The following is a 17,545-nucleotide window of genomic DNA, read 5'->3' as shown; positions in this document are numbered from 1 at the left end:
TTTCCCGTCAATCCGGATAAAATGCGTCCAAGTCGTCCCGCCATCTCCTTGTCGGTCTGCCTGCACTCCGGCCAGCACCATCTATGGTGTTCCGTGGGTCCCACTCCGTAACCATTTTGGCCCACCTTTCAGGGTGCATGCGGCAGACATGTCCAGCCCAGTCCCACTTAAGCTTAGCGGTCTTGACACCTACATCTACAACTCGAGTTCTGGAGCGCAGTTTCGTGTTTCTGATTCTATCAGTCCTGCGAACACCCAGTATACTGCGCTCCATCGCTCGCTGGCAAACCTTGAGTTTGGACTTTAAAGCCTCAGTCAATGACCATATCTGAGCACCATACGTTAGGATAGGCAGGATACACATGTCGATGAGTTTGCGCTTGAGACACAGGGGAAGGTCACCCTTCAGTAGTGCCTTCATGGACCAGACGCTCTTCCAGGCGTTGTCAATACGTCTATTGACCTCTATTGTTTGCCTGTTTTCCAATAAAATAAAAACCTTTACCTACTTATTATAAATAAGTACGTAAGTAAGTATTAGCCACATGTCGAGAATGACTTTGAATTACCACAACGTAAGGTTAGCAGACTGGAAAATACGAAAAGCTGTATTCTGAGATACGGTGGGTTATTTAGTAAATATATCTTGAAATAATATACTCGGTAACATATTATCATCATTCCGATATTGGTCACACTTTGCAGGTAGGTATTTGACATGCAAAATTATAATATAACTAGCAACCCGCCCCGCACGGGATAACAAATTATACACCTAAGCCTTCCTCGAGAATCACTCTATTGATAGGTGAAAATCGCATGAAAATCCTTTCATCGCGTTTATTGCGAACATACAAACACACAAACAGACAGATGCGGCGGGGGGGACTTTGTTTTATACGGTGTAGTGATGATTTGTAGATCTGGAGCTCGTATTTATAAGTTACGTTTAACAAGCTACTAGGAGTAGCTTATTACTTATTTTAAAATTTGGCAAAAACATTTTTCACAATGCGGGCCTGAAACTCGGTCATCATCTTGAATTTTTAAAGAAGGTAAGATGGCTCAGCGCTCACGAAAAACGCCGCGCCACATTAGATAGGTAGGTACCAAGTGTTTACGTTGAAATATTTACACAGGACCCGAGAGCTAAATCTCTCAACCTGAAGCCCATTAGACAAAGGTAAGCGACCTTCAAAAACAAACGTATAACAATTGCCTATGTTACTTTGAAATTACGCTGTGCTCGTATCGATTAGAGAAATGACCTTTCAAGTTTCCACGTTTTTCAAAGGACACGAACGAATGGAGATTCGAGAGCACAATAATGGTCTCCGTCTAGCTTTTCACTTAGATGAATACCTCTACAGACAGTCAATTTATAATGGCCATAACCTGTAGCCGCCCAAAGACCTATAAAACGGTCGCCCGTTTCATTTTAATTTGAATGATTATTTTGACAATATTAAATTATATTTTTGTCTTGGCAAGGTTTGATGTCTGGACATCTAGCCAGAGGATAACTAACAAGGCAAGTTAAATAAACTACGTTGTTTTTAAACTCTGCTGGGTGGGTCATATTTTTTTTGTAATTTTAAAATAAATAGTGGAGAATTCATTTAAGGAAATTGCCAAAACATGACCATTCCGCACCCGTATAACGGACACGCCACGTATAGGTCAAGAAATGAATGCTCAAAAAACGTTGTAGAGGGAAATGCTAGGAACACAATTTTTGACTCCGTAACTTTGTTTGGACTAGTTAGGAGGTGAACATATCAAAAGTCCCCGGCTGTAGCCCCGCTGCTGGGGGGTAGAGGGGGGTAAGAAGGTCGAATTTTTCGGTTTTTCATTGATATCTTGGAAACTTTGCGTCTTAGCGACATGACTACTAAGACAAACCGAAAGCTGATAAAATTAGTTACAAGTTTTATCCTGTCAAGTTTTTCGATATCATGAATAGTTTTTGAGATACCCGCTCTTGAAAGTTTATTTAGGGATTTTAATTTTATCTTGATATCTACGTCAGTGAAGCTGTTAGGCCATGTTTGGTATCATTTTCGTATAAATCGGGGGTGCTGAATTCATTTATGGTATCACATTGACACCATTCCGAAGTAAAACCAAAATTTAAAAATAAATATTTTTTTAAATCCCTCTTCACGCTTAAACCGCTGAACCAATTTCGTTGAAATTTGGTATAGAAATAGTTTAAATCTCGACACACGACATAGGATAGTTTTTATAACCAAAAGCATCTTTTGAAGGTGTGAAAAGTGGGGTGGAAGTTTGTATGGGGAGTCAATAACCGCTGAACCGGTTTAGATGAAATTTAGGACGGAATACATCTGTGATTTAGATGAAAGTGATATGAAACATGACTTCAAACCTTACCTTGAGCAGTATAAACCTCAGGAATTCAGTTTCGTCGACGAAGTTGAATTCCCCCCATACTCCATTTCACAACTTTAAAGGATGATTATTGAGATAAAAAGTATCTTATGTCCTGTCTTGGGACTCGAAATATCTGTATACCAAATTTCAATTAAATCGGTTGAGCGGTTTAAGCGTGAAGAGGAATTTAAAAAAAAAGGTATTTGTTTAAAGTTTATATGTTTTTTCTTAGGAATGGTGTCAATGTGATACCAAAACTGAATTCAGCACCCCCGATTTATACGAAAATGATACCAAACACGGTCTAACAGCGTCACTAATGTAGATATCAAGATAAAATTGAAAGCCCTAAATAAACTTTCAAGAGCGGATATCTCAAAAACTATTCAAGATATGGAAAAACTTGACTGAATAAAACTTGTAACAAATTTTATCAGCTTTTGGTTTGTCTTAGTAGTCATGTCGCTAAGACGCAAAATTTCCAAGATATAAGTGAAAAACCGAAAAATGAGACCTTCTTTCCCCCCTCTACCCCCCAGCACCGGGGCTACGGCCGGGGACTTTTGATATGTTCACCTCCTAACTAGTCCAATATATACTTATTTATTTATAAGGCAGATACAAACGTTAAAAATAAAAATAAACTAACTTATCTATAAAATAAACCTAAATTAAAACTAAAAACTAGTAGTCCAAACAAAGTTACGTAGTCAAAAATTGTGTTCCTAGCATTTCCCTCTATAACTTCTTATTGCTTGGCCTAGTAGGTATACTTTGCTCGTTTATTAAATATTTACGACGCAACAGTTCATTATGTACACTTGGCAAGTTAACGAACTTTTTTATATCTTGATATATTACTTACTGCGCGTTTTATTGAATAAATAATAAAATATTGATCTAAATATAAGATACCTACTTAAAGTCGTAAACTTTGAAAATTCATGTCCATGTACATTTACTCGTAATAAATTTTAGTGCGTGATTTCGATTTCTTTTATGGAAAATACATGTAGATATAATATTTATACAATATCCGCAATAGACCATGAACCTTATGGGTATATCAGTACGATCGCTATTGACTAGTAAAGTAACCGACTGAAAAAAGCACGGTAAAGCTGACGTTGACTTGAGTTTTCTTTGCTTCTTTTAGTTAAATGTACTTACACATAATATTTAAATACCTAAGTTCATTCATATAGTATTCAATCTTAAAAAGTAAATTAAGGGGAATAAACACTCCAGCGTTTTTGTCGCTATATTATCATTGTTTTAGGTGCTCTTTCTAACGATTTAGAGTAGGTACCTACTTTAGACAATCCGTTTTGCTCCAGAGATATTTGGCGGGCTATGAAACTTAAGGATGTTTCACGCTAGACCTAACCGGGCTGGAGCCTCCGGCGCTACGTTTTCCATGGAAAGCACCACGTGATCTGATCACTGATCACCTATAGAAAATGACATGTCCGGGCACGGCCTGGTCTAGCGTGAGTCATCCAGGTCATCCTTTACTCGTCAGGGCATAATTTAAAGCTTCAACAGTATTGTATGTTAAAGAGAGCGACTTACTGATGAGTGGTCACATTGAAGAAGAGATGCGAGTACTGTGGCGCGGAGTCCTCTGGCCCGTGGGGCGCCGGAAACGACATGACGAGCAGAACCGGCTTGCGCGCGAAACGGCGCTTCGAAGCGCGGAGGAACGCTATGGAGTCGTTTGCGATCAGGTCCGGGTAGTAGTCCTGAAACAATCACGCCTTCTTACCTTCACTTGTGCAAGGGACTAAGAGCTGTACCTAAAGAATGACTCACGCTAGACCGGTCGGGGCCGGGCCGGAGCTTCCGACTTAATTTGGTGAGTTATAATCATAAGTATACTAGTAACTACAGTGTTTCCGGTTTGCCAATTGATAGATACATCTTACTTTAAAAAAAAATTGCCGTCCGTTATACCTTAATTACTTACCGCTTCGTGAGCTAGAGAGCACTTAAAGCAAGCGGAGTGCTTGTGAAATAAGTTTTTGGCAAAAATTTCATTAAAACTTGTACCAACAAGCTTTAATCGCCGACTGTACTTATTTTCCACAGGCAACTAATACTTATCGAGACAATTCTAAAAACCCCAAACACAATTAGGTTCGTTGTTTTATCACCGAGTTCCTATGGCCACCTCCGGTCTCCACCATCAGATCAGCTCGATGACGCCATAATATTGCATTGTCACCCGACTTACGTAATACGTATGCAAAATTTCAGCTCAATCGGAAACCGGGAAGTGGATCAAATTTAACTTGCAAGATTTGATTACACACAGACATACAACGGTCAGGTGAAACTAAATAAAAGCTTGTAAAATACAATAACATTGTAATATTTATAAGGCACGTCACCACCAAACAAGAGGTTATGTTTAGCCTCCAGATCACTCAATGCGTAATTATATTAACAACTCAGCCATTCCTATCATATTGTTGACTTGACATAGGGATTAAGCCCATGATCATCAGTATTAGCATAAATTGTTCTAAATACCTTCACTAAACCGCAACAAAACCTTCACTTTGTATTGTATACTTGTAAATTGTAACTACTTTGTATTTTGAAATATTACCCATTATAATCACGGGCAAATATGATTTAAAAATTCACACGAAATATAGACTAGGTATTTTCAAGGGTAGATTCTAAACCTTAAAAGGTTAAATTAGCTCATTTGAAAATAAGTGTATCGCGAACAAATATTTGGGCGGAACACTAAAAACACGAAAACGTCTCATTTCTATTTTTGTATATTGTACGTCACCTAGTAGATACCTGCAAGCTTTGCTTAATTTAGGGTTAGGTCGATCTATGTACGACTGTCCCCAAATAAATACTTATTTATTAAACTACTATTGCGAGTGTGATAGAGCCTAAAGCTTGTTTTCCTAGCCTATAAAAATTATAGAAACGCAAGCCTATAACGTCGTTTTTAAGGTTCCGTACCCAAAGGGTAAAAACGGGACCCTATTACTAAGACTCCACAGTCCGTCTGTCTGTCACCAGGCTGTATCTTATGAACCGTGATAGCTAGACAGTAAAAATTTTCACAGATGATGTATATCTGACTTTTCTGAGGCCGCTATAACAACTACATAATACTAAAAAGTACGGAACCCTTGGTGGGCGAGTCCGACTCGCACTTGTTTTTTTATACCTTTTGGTAGTCATCTCCATGTTTGATCCTCTTGCCGTTCATATTGATGCTGTAGTTGTAGTATTTGGAGTTCATGATGAGGCCGCCCCACTCGCGCCAGCCCGGCGGGATGTACGACCCGTTGTACTTGTTCAGGTACTTGCCGAAGTAGCCTGCGGATTCAAACGAAACTATATGAATACATACATACAATAATTATAAACACTTAATTATGGGAGCAATTGGAAGTCAACGATTTAAGTAAAATACTTAAGTCAAAAACCGTAAAGAAATGCTTTTTTTCTCACTCAAGAACACGTGAAACAGTAACAACTATTTTGTGTCTCCTTTTGGATTTCACGGGCCTATAAATCCCGGTCTTTTGATAGGCTTGCGTGGGGATATAGATCCAACACGTAGAGGCCCCTTGGAGAGCTTTAATGTCATGTAGAACGCCTGCTGGAACCCGTTCACAGGCGCAACAATAGACACCCATGAACCGGTCGCAGCAGGCATTGGGACTATTGTAGAAAAAGTGAACAGTATTCCGGTCTATGGATTGATGTTTGGGTGGACAATGATACTGGGCTATTATAAAAGACGTCCGGACACCTGCCATAACAATGTTAACACCGTCATCGAGGCAGGCGGTGACTCGCCGCTGGCTAGATGGGCCCCTGAAACTGCCGTCGCGAAGACGACCAGGAGCAACATCGGTGTGAGCGGCTCAGGGGTGTCGAGAGGTGTGCGCCGCTTTCTACCCAGTGACTGTTAACAGCCACTGTGCCAACTCGCGTCTTATGCATCTTTGACTTCCACCCCTATAGCATATAGCTCTAGCGACTCCTCTCTGGACGGCCAATGAAGGCAAGCCAGAGCTGAGAGTCCTGCGGGTCCCCTTGGGGTCCACTCCGAAAGACGAAGACACGCCGGAGACGGAGACCCTGACCGACTCTCGGGAGCACTCGGGTCCGTGGGGTCGTTACTCCCCAACAGCTCGCCACAAGCTGCCCTGCCACAACTATTAATTATTAAGTTTTATAAACTTTATATGCGTAGAGCAAACCAGCCACATATGGTATGCGACCACATTCAATATTTTTTAATGCTATTTCGACATAATTAAAGTACCTTGTCTACCTACTTCAAATAACGAGGATTGTAACGGAAATTCGAATCCGTGAAAACATTCATAAATATCCTCGCAAATTACCATTTTACTTCCAAGAAATAACGCAGTAGGTACCGACTAAGTACAATACTAAAATTCCAATTAAATGGCAAGAATGAAAACGATGGGAGGCTCGGAATAAAAAGCTCTGCGAGGCAACAAATCATTGTTCGCTGAGAGACAATGCTGCTCAAATTTTAATTTCGGAAGCTTCAATGCAAATGCAGAGAGTCTGGGGCTTAATTTTCGTGGCGGGCGAGCCAGGACCGACATCTCAATAAATTACTTTTTCTCAAAAATGGACGGCAAAGTCGACTTTGCCGTGTAAAACATAGGTCGCGAAGCGCGTAGTTTATGGTCAGTCAAAAATTAAAACGTTAAAAACATTGCAGTCTCGATTTTGGGACTGCAATGTTGCATACAAATTCCATTATTTGTCGAGTTCCAAACTTTTTAAAAGTTGAAATGACCATATCAAATGAAGGCACAGGCCCATTAAACAGCCGAACAGATGATTAGTACCGCGACTATTTAGCTGTCTCAAATAGGTTGGCGTATTATCGGCAGAAAAATACACTTCTATTTTTTTTATTAAAAAAATAAAAAGGCGGCAAGGGCTTTTACTGTGAAAATATATACGTAAGAACGTTGGTTTTGTAAAATATTTCAATGATATTTATATTTCTTGCACCATTTTTGAGAAAAGCACTATATATGACTCGGCTGGAAGGCTACTTGCTGGCTTCGGATTCAATTAAACGGACTCCCAAGGTCGTCCGTTTAAAACGAATCCTCAGCCTGCAAGTAGCTACTTCCGAGCCTCGACAATAATGTACTATTATTTCCTGCTTTCTCGTGGTCAAACTCACTCTTTTACAATAAGTCACTAATTACGCTTCTAACATTACCTAGCGTAAAGCAAATGAATGTTATGACAGTCGTTCCTCATTGGTTAGCCGGAAGCAAATTTTAGCCTTTACTTAAAATACATGTAGCTACGTAATCTACGTATAGTGCAATGTAAGTACCTAATAGTTACCTACGGTACCCTTGCACAAGTATTAGGTACTCTACCTACATACCGAACGGTTGTAATTCCAAATGTCGTAAGGGACATGTTGTCGTATGTCCCTTACGACATTAGAAATTTCCACCGTCGATACGTACAGGATGGCGATTACAGCAATGTTAACCCGAGAAGCTATCTAATCGTTAACAGGGTGTTGTGGTTATCGAGCTGTCACGTTAATGTTGGAGCTTCGGCGATAAACACTGCACCAGCGACCAGTTAGCAGTACAGTAACTATATGCCGGCCAGGGACGTAATGCCAGTAGCTTTTACCGACCAAGGGACAGTCGAACGTTCAAGATAATAACCAGTATAAGTCCACTCTTGGTTTACATATGAGTAGTTGTAATTCTCGATGTCATATTATACCGGGTCTTCCCAGATCCGCAGTCGCGCATCCAGTCAGAATACTTCACTCACTTATCTATATGCTCTTAAAAGCCCCACTGACTCATCTCCATCTTATATTGTGCCTCGTCCTATATTCCAAGTGACGGTGCCACTTAAGTCTAATTACACAAACAAATACGTACACACGGAGGAGGTGAGAAGATTCTCGTGATACATTTGTTTGTTCATTTAGTAGGTATCGTAAGTTCGTGATGCATGGCGATAATTAGTAGCGTTACTACTTAGTGACTTCACTTATCAACAAAATGCATTTTACCATCGATTGGCAAAACAATGACACGTTTTGGATTATTAGCAACGTAAGTTATTTACCGTTATGTGTTAGTTAACCATAGTATGTATTCTATATGTACTAGCCACACTTGATTGTTCCAAGACACAGGGCAAGGTAACGTAAATGCCAGGAGGATCATAGGACAAAGTCGTAAATGCAAACAACACGGGCTCTTGTAAAGCAATTCCTATTTATCTGGTTTCATTGGAAACCCGGGTCGCCGACTGCCGTTGGCCGTGACATTTTACTCGGAATGTTTAGGGTGTATTTTTGATTGAGGTGTTTGATTTTGTGAGCCGCTACTTAGTTAAGTTTAATTTAAAAAAATACATACTTAATTGCTAGCTAAAAGAAAACCTATCAGTCACATCATTCGATAGGTCTTTAAAAATAATCAAAGGAGTTCAAAGAGCGTTCTTTATTTAACAAATAGGTGACGACAAATATTTATTCCAATTAAATTACATTAAAGAACATTAGAATTAAAAAACAAATAAATTGTTGTTAAATTATAGTAGCTCTAAAAGACCAAAATATTCTGCCCCCGCCCTCAAATTTTTAAATGACATATATATACATATTATGAAATAATACGCAACCCTCCATTATGCTTGGTTCATTAAAGATGATGTGTAAGTAATCAAAATAAATTTAGAAACGAGCTCCCAAAAACTTTGGAAAGTGGTTAAAGTCTGGACATAGCGCTGAATATAATTGTCTCGCTCGCTAAATACCAAGTGTCATTTTGGTTGATATTATCATTATCATACAAAATAATGAATATAGTCGACAATTCGAGATACGTAAATAACAATGTTGTTTTACATTTACATAAATCAATCAATGCCCCAATTGTATTTTCGATCGGAGGGCTTCCGCGGTACCTATCTAAGTAGTTAATATTATTAGGTATGTACTACGCATTACGCAGGGCACGCAGAAAGCGAAATGTCGTGACGTAATTCGAAACCGGGTCTATGTTTTTGTTACATCTGCAGGTCCATAGTTAAGGCAAAGTAATAGGAAGCAACCGACCATAGGTGGTAGTTAAACACATTTATTTTTATGGCTTCGCACGGGTTACACAAAATTATACATCTAAACCTTCCTCAAGAATTATTCTACGAGTATAGATAGATGAAAAGTTGAGAACCGCATGAAATTGAGTTTATCGCGAACATATAATATTACATACAAACAGAAACGCGGCGGATGACTTTGTTTTATAAAATGTAGTGATTAAATGAGTGAAGATCGTGTTAGTTTTAACAGTATTTTGGATCTAAACAAAAAATACCTTAATGTACCATCGCCCACACTCTTAACTGTTCATCGGTGGACTTTACGCCTTTTGTAATAAGCCCCACCGATGGCCAGTTAAGAGTGTTGCTGTTTGTACCTAGTACATAATATTATACACATTACGGAATGCTTTGTCAATGATTAAGCGTAATTTTTTAATGAATGATCAATTTTCAGCTCTTATTTAGGCACCTATTTAAGCAAATTAACAAACCTTTTTCTAACGAACAACTCTTTATACATATAGTTTAGCAAAACACATAGGCAATGTTAAATTGTGTTCTTAAATTATATTTTTATTCATTTTACAAATTATTTTCTAACACAGCGGTGTACGTCTAAATAATGTGCCTGTATACACATACACAACCTAGCCTTAACACGCAGGGCAAAATGAGCGTGAGTATCGTATGTCGCAGACGCGCAGGTGGTGCTGAATGCGTACAAACATCCTTGGAATGCCAGTGGTGCTCCCTGAGCATTCCACTTTTTACAGCTCCGTATTATATAAAAGATACAGACACTTTAACAGAATTGTGTTTTCTGTAACACTGAAGGAAAAACACTAATTTCATTCAAGACAAGCATACTGCCTTTGTCTTATGCTAGTAATACCACCCCAAAAAAATGGATTGGTATAGGGTTAGGGTATTTACTTCTTATATACGAACAAATAGGGTTTGCCAGACTTATATGGCAGCGTATGTGTTGTGCCATAAACTTTTTAAAAATGATTAATTTTTGGTAAATTATTTTTGATGTTTTTGGACTTTTTCATTTATTGGTGTGAAGGTTGGAGTGAAGCCTGATCAATGATACATACTTTAATATGTAATTGATTTGACTTCATTTCCTCGCGTGTTTGGAAAAAACGCTACAAGTATATTATGCCTCAGCGAAAACCTGATGTTTTGACCCTTTTAATTATTCTAGTTAAATCAATGTCTCTCCCACGCCGAAACTAAATTCTAAAATGACATCTTCTCGTTGAAATCCGTCATGCGGTGTAGGCTGTACTTAAGATCTAAAACAGAACCCTGCTTTGGCAGTCGGGAAGAGATATACCGGGTGTGGCCTGTAACATGAGCAAATAATTAAGTAATTAGTCAATTTGTGTAAAAATGTCCTATAATATTTATTTATTTATTTAATTAAAACATAGATTGTACCGGTACCTAGCTCAAACGGTGACACTTTCATTCAACAACTTTTAAAAATTATGAAGTATTTAGACTCCCTATTTTTCATATAAAATAAATATTGTCTTCAATGGACGCCATTGCCACGCCATATCATTGTGATTGACATTGCTTGTCACGCCTTAAACATAACAAAATTCGCAATACATTGCGTCTTAGAATAAACTTTAAAGTGTATTCAAAATCAAACCACAAGTTATTTTTAAAAAGTCGATGAACAAATGTTGGTCAGTATGAGGAGTATAGCCTGCAGTTTAATATTTTGCTCATATTACAGGCCACACCCGGTATGTAGGTAACTCTACGGTGCCAACACGTTGAGTAGGGAAGTAGGTACTATTTATAAGAGTTCATAACTGTCTAATTGCTATCTTCCGTCACACCTGTTTTAATTTGAGGCGGTTTTCCTGAGACATAGTACCCGAACAGGCGCATATCTGTTACAGTGGTATTTATTTCCCCAAATAAACAGCTCAAAATACTTAAATCGTTTCGAGATGACTTAAGGATGACTCGCGTTAGACCGAAAATGTAGCGTGAAAAATACAAGGGCGGATCCGCCGGCAAGCAAGTGTAAGAACAAGGAACGAAACTGATAACTTATGACATTTCTTATCGAATCGCAAATAGGTTTAAATCATTTAAACGACACAAGTTCAACAAACATGCAAACATCGAGAATCGAAGTTTACATGGCATGAGTAAGTACCTATGAGGGGCTATGAGATACTGCTCAATTATTATTGTTGCTATTTATAACAATGACGTGCTTGATCAAGGTGTTCCTGATTTGAAATTAAATTGTATCCCCAGTTTTCTATGGTTTTTAGGATTCCGTGATCAACAACAATGCGTGTGTTATCAAAATCGTTGCAAAACTTATATAACTTGGTATAGGTTTAGCTATTTTACGCTAAAATTATACTGCTATGGAATGCAGGGTAACGATATAAATAAATTAATATTAGGCACGTTTTCGTGTTTTTTTTTCTATCGAGTCGACTTTATGCTTTTAAGGTTTTTCTTGGAGTCTGCATGCCCTAGAAATATAGTATATAGTTTCCGTATTTAATTGCATTTGGCCTTCATTATAACGTGTACAAAACCTGTAAAACTCCAACTCACCCCTCTGTCATCCCTCCTCACCCCATTCATAACCCTACTGCCCTCGTATTCCTACTCACCCCATTTTACTTAATATGTGAAATTTCAAGAGACTTTAATTAAAGCCAGTACATAATGAAATCTCTTACCCCTTTAAGATTGTCATAATGTGACGCCGTATGTAAGTGACCTCAACTGGACGCATATATGTAACTGAATAATATTGTCTAATGAACAAAGATAAACTCTGTCGTGTTAAATTGTTGAATGTCCGGTCGCTAAGCAGGACGTCACACGCCACACGCAATAATGAAAAAAGTAGAATTACATTCAATTAACTACCTAACGAGTAACGACTTACTCCTACATAATGCGGGACTAAATGTTTGTTTCCTTGACAAAACAATTACATATCAAGAATCTGAGGTAAGTATCCGTTCATTTCTAGAATGTCTTATTGTACAGGTTGACGCTTAGAGTAAAGACTGTATCGTTAATTATAGGGACAACTTTACTTAGCCGTTTTTTTAGGTATTATATTTTTATTTCAAAACTACAGATGTGTTTAATTAGTGCTTTAATAAGGTACGCATTTCGTCCTGGGAGCTCGACGTAAAGCATTATGGTTTGGACGAAATTTACCCAATCCTCTCGAGTAAAAATAACGAGTGCGGACAAATACTAGAAGAAATTTTGCGGTATGCGAACAACATATCACACTAAAAAAAATCGTACTATATAAACAACAATTACACATGATTCGTATAGCGAAACATCTGGACATAGTCTAAGCATTTCTTTTCGTTAAAAAAACCTTAGGATCTGTGCATGGTGGCCTTTTAGAGAATATGGCATGCTACTTACGACAACTAAGGTAAAAGTACGCTCCACCGAACGCTCAATATCCGTCCGTATCACCGAATTTCTTCTATTTTAGGCTATAAGTCGATTATTTACAGCTGATATTTACTTGCGTATTTTTTTTCCACGAGTTAAATACCTATCCCTTCAACTATGCCTCAGAGTCGGTCAATTTGTCCCGCAGTTGGGACGTGGCAACTGATCGAAACGGATCGTTGCTCCCGATTGCCACTTTGTATGGGCAACCTTAAAGAAATCGGTAAGAAGTTGCGTATATTTCTTAAGGTCATAAAACCTTTTAAATTTATTTCTGTGTTTCAAAGTATGGTTTTTCAGTGTGACTACTTAATTAGTATGTGTATTTTAGTAAATTTAATTAATTTAATGCAGTCATATTATCAGAAATTAAGCTTAATGTGAGTTCGGTGATGAGTACACCGACAATTTGATTGGAAGGTATTATCGAACAGCGTCCGAAATCAGGGAAAGCGTATGTTTTTGAAATTATTTTTTTAATGGTTGATTACGAACTATTTAGATTAACTACCTAATTTCACAAATAACTTAATGTATTTGTAATTTTATGAGCAATTGCCGAACAACAATAACCTATATAGATTATTATAAAACTGCGTTTGAAATGTTCATGTTTTACGACTTTTTGGCATCAAAATAAGGTTTTTGGCAAGACTATTATCAAACAATAATTTTAGATATTTTACGTCAGTATTAACAAGAACTTTATACATGTACGGTTTTGTAATGGATTCAAGTATTAAATTTAATGATAGATTTGTAGTTATACCACATTGATTACGATTAAAATACTATTTTCAAAATCCGTTCGCGAAATAGGTTCCACATATTTTCCATGTTTCGTTCACCGAACGGCCGTTCGGTGAATGGTACCCATGGTCTCTGCTACCGAACTCATGTTTGCGTTGGCCATGTTTCTATTCGACGTTCATGAGAATATCATCCTTATTACGATAACGGCTAGGTCGATATTTATATGTTTATTTTTTGTGACCATTATTTCAATGCCAGCGCTTTTCAAACTTTAGACATACTTATTGGACGCCTGATAATAGTCTTGGAACGTGGACAAAAAAACTGAATAGGATGATAAAAATAATGAAGCATGATGTTGAAAAATTTTTTTAGATTCCTCTCGTCGTGGGCGATTGTGATTTTTTAAACTTTTATCTTTTGTTATGAAATTCCGGGGTTCACATACAGGGTGGCAAAAAATGAACTACATTCCCATTCCCAGGGAGGTTTTGGGATTATACTGAGCAACTTTTAATATGGGACCAACTCCGAAATCGTGAAAAAAAATTTACCCTTCCATAGAAAATGGACCAGCCAAAATTTATGAAACAGCCAAATTATTTTATACATATGCGTACATGTTTTATAATTGTTGCGTACCTTACTTACTGACTTATTTTTCAAAAGAATTATTTCAATAAAAAAGACACGTCAAGATCGCTTACCATCTTTATAATGCTAAAAAACGAAGCATAGTAGGGATTTAATAGTGAACTACTGAAGTTTGAGCACCACTCAACACCATATTTTCATACAATTATTTCCTAGTTCGGTAATGCGGGCTCCCTATTCGGTATAATGTGCAAATCACGTTTCTTAGTTCGGTAAACGGTACAAACAAGGAAATTGGAAGAAATGACTTTAAAAATGTTTTTAATACACGTCCAAGCAATTCAGTAATTTATAGGTATGTTTAAATGAGGACAAATTTATCTATGTTTCTATTTTAGTATTGAACATATTCGTAAGAAAATATCAGAACGAATAAAAAAAATAAACGTAAGTCTAGGGCTTAAGCATTCGGTGAAGCGTACATTTACCTTATGACTTTGACATCTAATATAACTATCATGGAGCTTTTCTATCGACCCGCTCTAGCGATGGATCAACGCCATGAATGTCCGTTAGGTTTTGGTTTTAAGCTTATTCTTCTAGCGGTCTCCGTCACGCGTCATTACGCTTGCATCAGAAATTGAAGGGATTCCAAAACGTAGGGTGAAAAATCGTTTTTATGTAAATATAAAAATTCACCACATTTATTCCGCAGCTCCTCAACTGAACAGTCATGAAGAAGACACTTAGATAACATGTTTTGGCAGCCTATTAACCTGTTGTTACTTTAAATCGTACCAACGAGTCGGTGAAATAGTCTCATATTCAGCTCGATAGGCTTGTCCGGACTGTATTTGCTATACGGTATTAAAAGCATCATAAAGTCCCTAAAATAAGAAAAATGTCAAACCTTCTTTAATCAGATATAGCTTAAAAATACCCCCAGATCAAACCCTTAGAACATAGTAATACAAAATAATACACATGCCAACAGCTAGACCAGGTTTAATCTGTCCCTATACTTAACGATACAGTTCTTTATGGATTAAACGAAGGCCAATTATTACAGAGGACCTTATGAGCCAACCATTTTAGCCACACATGTATGTTTAGCGAAAATTGTCGGCTTTGCAGAAATTATCGAATCTTTGTACCTGATACCTGATTCATTTGTAGTAAATTCTTGTATCCGCCATTATTATAAGGCAAAGGCATGTGTACTCTTCTTATGCTCATTCTTTTAAAATAATCAATAAGTACCTATGGTAAGCGAGGTTCATCAAAAACATAATAGCGATTGTTTCTCGGAAACCATAAATTATTTATCGCTGAAATCCTGTCATTGGCTTTCGTTGATCCATACTGAACTGAACGCAACACAATACATTATAGCAGAAATTATTTTGTAGTACTTAATTAAAATACAATGACAGTGCCCTTTGAATGATTTTATGTAATCTAATTAAATAACAACAGGACAATAGTAGACAACTTCCGAAATCGCAAAAATAACGTCTTAGGTCCACAGTTGTCGTTGTATCTGAGGATTCTGCGGAATCGTCACGTGCTCACGCGCAACGTCAGTTACATACAAGTCTCTGCAACATTGTGGATGCACTACTATTTATCAGCGCAAGTGTTGTATAAAAAAATGACCGACTTGATTTCCATCATTGCACTGAAGTTATCCACTGTGATTGTAAATTAGTAGACGAAGCGGAAATTGTGTCGATATTAAACTCTCTCAAATTTTCACTACTTTTGCCCATTCGAGTCGATTCGAATTTAAATACAAATGTTACGTATAATATAACATACAAGAGAGAGAAACTAACATGTAGAGGCCCTTTTGGCACTTTAATGAAACGTAAGGGGTACACCGAGCGGATGCTGCCCTTGTCCGTGTCATGGGATGCAGTATAAGGACTAAGTATTATGAGTTGATGAAATCTAAAATGAACAAGGTGAAAGCGGTGGACTAAAAACCTATTTGTATTATTTATAAGTAGATACAGTGTAACACAATTTGAAGTTATTCAATCTAAATGTTACTTACATGAAAAGAAAGTTTCAGTAAGCGGGTTTATATGTCCAAGATGCTCTATGTCTATAGGGAAGACAATCGCTTATGGAGCATCCGAGAGATACCTTTTTAAGCGATTTTTAAAACTAGTGTTTTTCGGTTCTAATACTGTAAGAATAATGTCATATTTATCCACTGCTAATATTTTATGAAACGTTTTATAACGGTATCGAGTTAATTTTATAAATACACATAGTAATTTTCACACACGTTTGATAAGTGCAACAACGACAACCTTTGTTGCCAACACATGAAATACCAATTCAGTATGTCTGGATCTGGATTTCGCTATTCAAGCTATTTGACAGCCGAGCACACACGAAGTGCAAAGCAAACGATTCCAGATTATGATAATAAAAAAAGATTCCGCTCAAAGTTAACTGACGAGCCATGAAGATTAATGTTCATAAATAATAACAGGTGCTTTGCAAAGGAATTTGATCTGAGGTGAGGGCTCCAGCGCTCGCGCCGCGAGTAAGTACCCGCGCTGACCTATTCGCGCCCACGACCTTTAGGAAAGGGCCACTTGCAAGCCATTCGCCCCACGCAACATCTAACTGATTACGAAATGTTTTGTGGAATCTGAGTTTGACTCCGTATTCTGTGAATAGGTAGGTACTTAAACTTCTCCATTGTTAAAAAACTGAATAAAATATATGTTATAGTTATAGCTCAGTTCTGACAGTTCTTCTGTTTTAGAAGTTATAACAAAATATATATTAAAAAAAAAAATTAATTCCATTTTTACGTCAAAAAATTGGCACATGTATTAATATTTTTTATATACCTATGGAGTTTTAACACTTTTAACCTGTTTATAACGACTGCGGGTTTCAAGTAGGTGTGCCACACCTGTATAGCACGAAGGAATTCGCCCCATTAAAGCGGAAATATTCATAAAAAAAGAAGAGGCAAACACTGAAATTTAGTATAGCACTTACTAATGTTGACGTGACACCGGCACCTAAAGGTAACTTGACTCAAGCTGGGGCTCCGCCTTTCAGAGACGTTTAGGTATCCTTTATATTAATAAAAGTATAACAATAGATTTAAGCAATAGGTAGGTAATGTAAATATTAAAAGCGTCCTGGATAAATTTAGAAGAAGAATTTAGAGGGC

General features: G+C 37.4%; 1 protein-coding gene across 1 annotated transcript in view; it reads right to left on the bottom strand.

Moving 5' to 3' along the window:
- Positions 1-17,545, bottom strand: part of LOC134678984 (extracellular sulfatase SULF-1 homolog) — a 76,478-nt gene that overhangs the window by 20,695 nt on the left and 38,238 nt on the right. The window contains exons 4-5 of the mRNA XM_063537747.1: positions 5,591-5,742; positions 3,967-4,136 (exon numbers count right to left, since the gene is read on the bottom strand). Of these exons, the coding sequence (XP_063393817.1) occupies positions 3,967-4,136; positions 5,591-5,742 (322 nt within the window). The remainder of the gene's footprint in view (positions 1-3,966; positions 4,137-5,590; positions 5,743-17,545) is intronic.

This window comes from Cydia fagiglandana, chromosome Z (genome assembly GCF_963556715.1).
Source record: "Cydia fagiglandana chromosome Z, ilCydFagi1.1, whole genome shotgun sequence".
Taxonomy (NCBI): Eukaryota; Metazoa; Arthropoda; class Insecta; order Lepidoptera; family Tortricidae; genus Cydia; species Cydia fagiglandana.
This window is presented reverse-complemented; position numbering and strand designations above follow the sequence as displayed.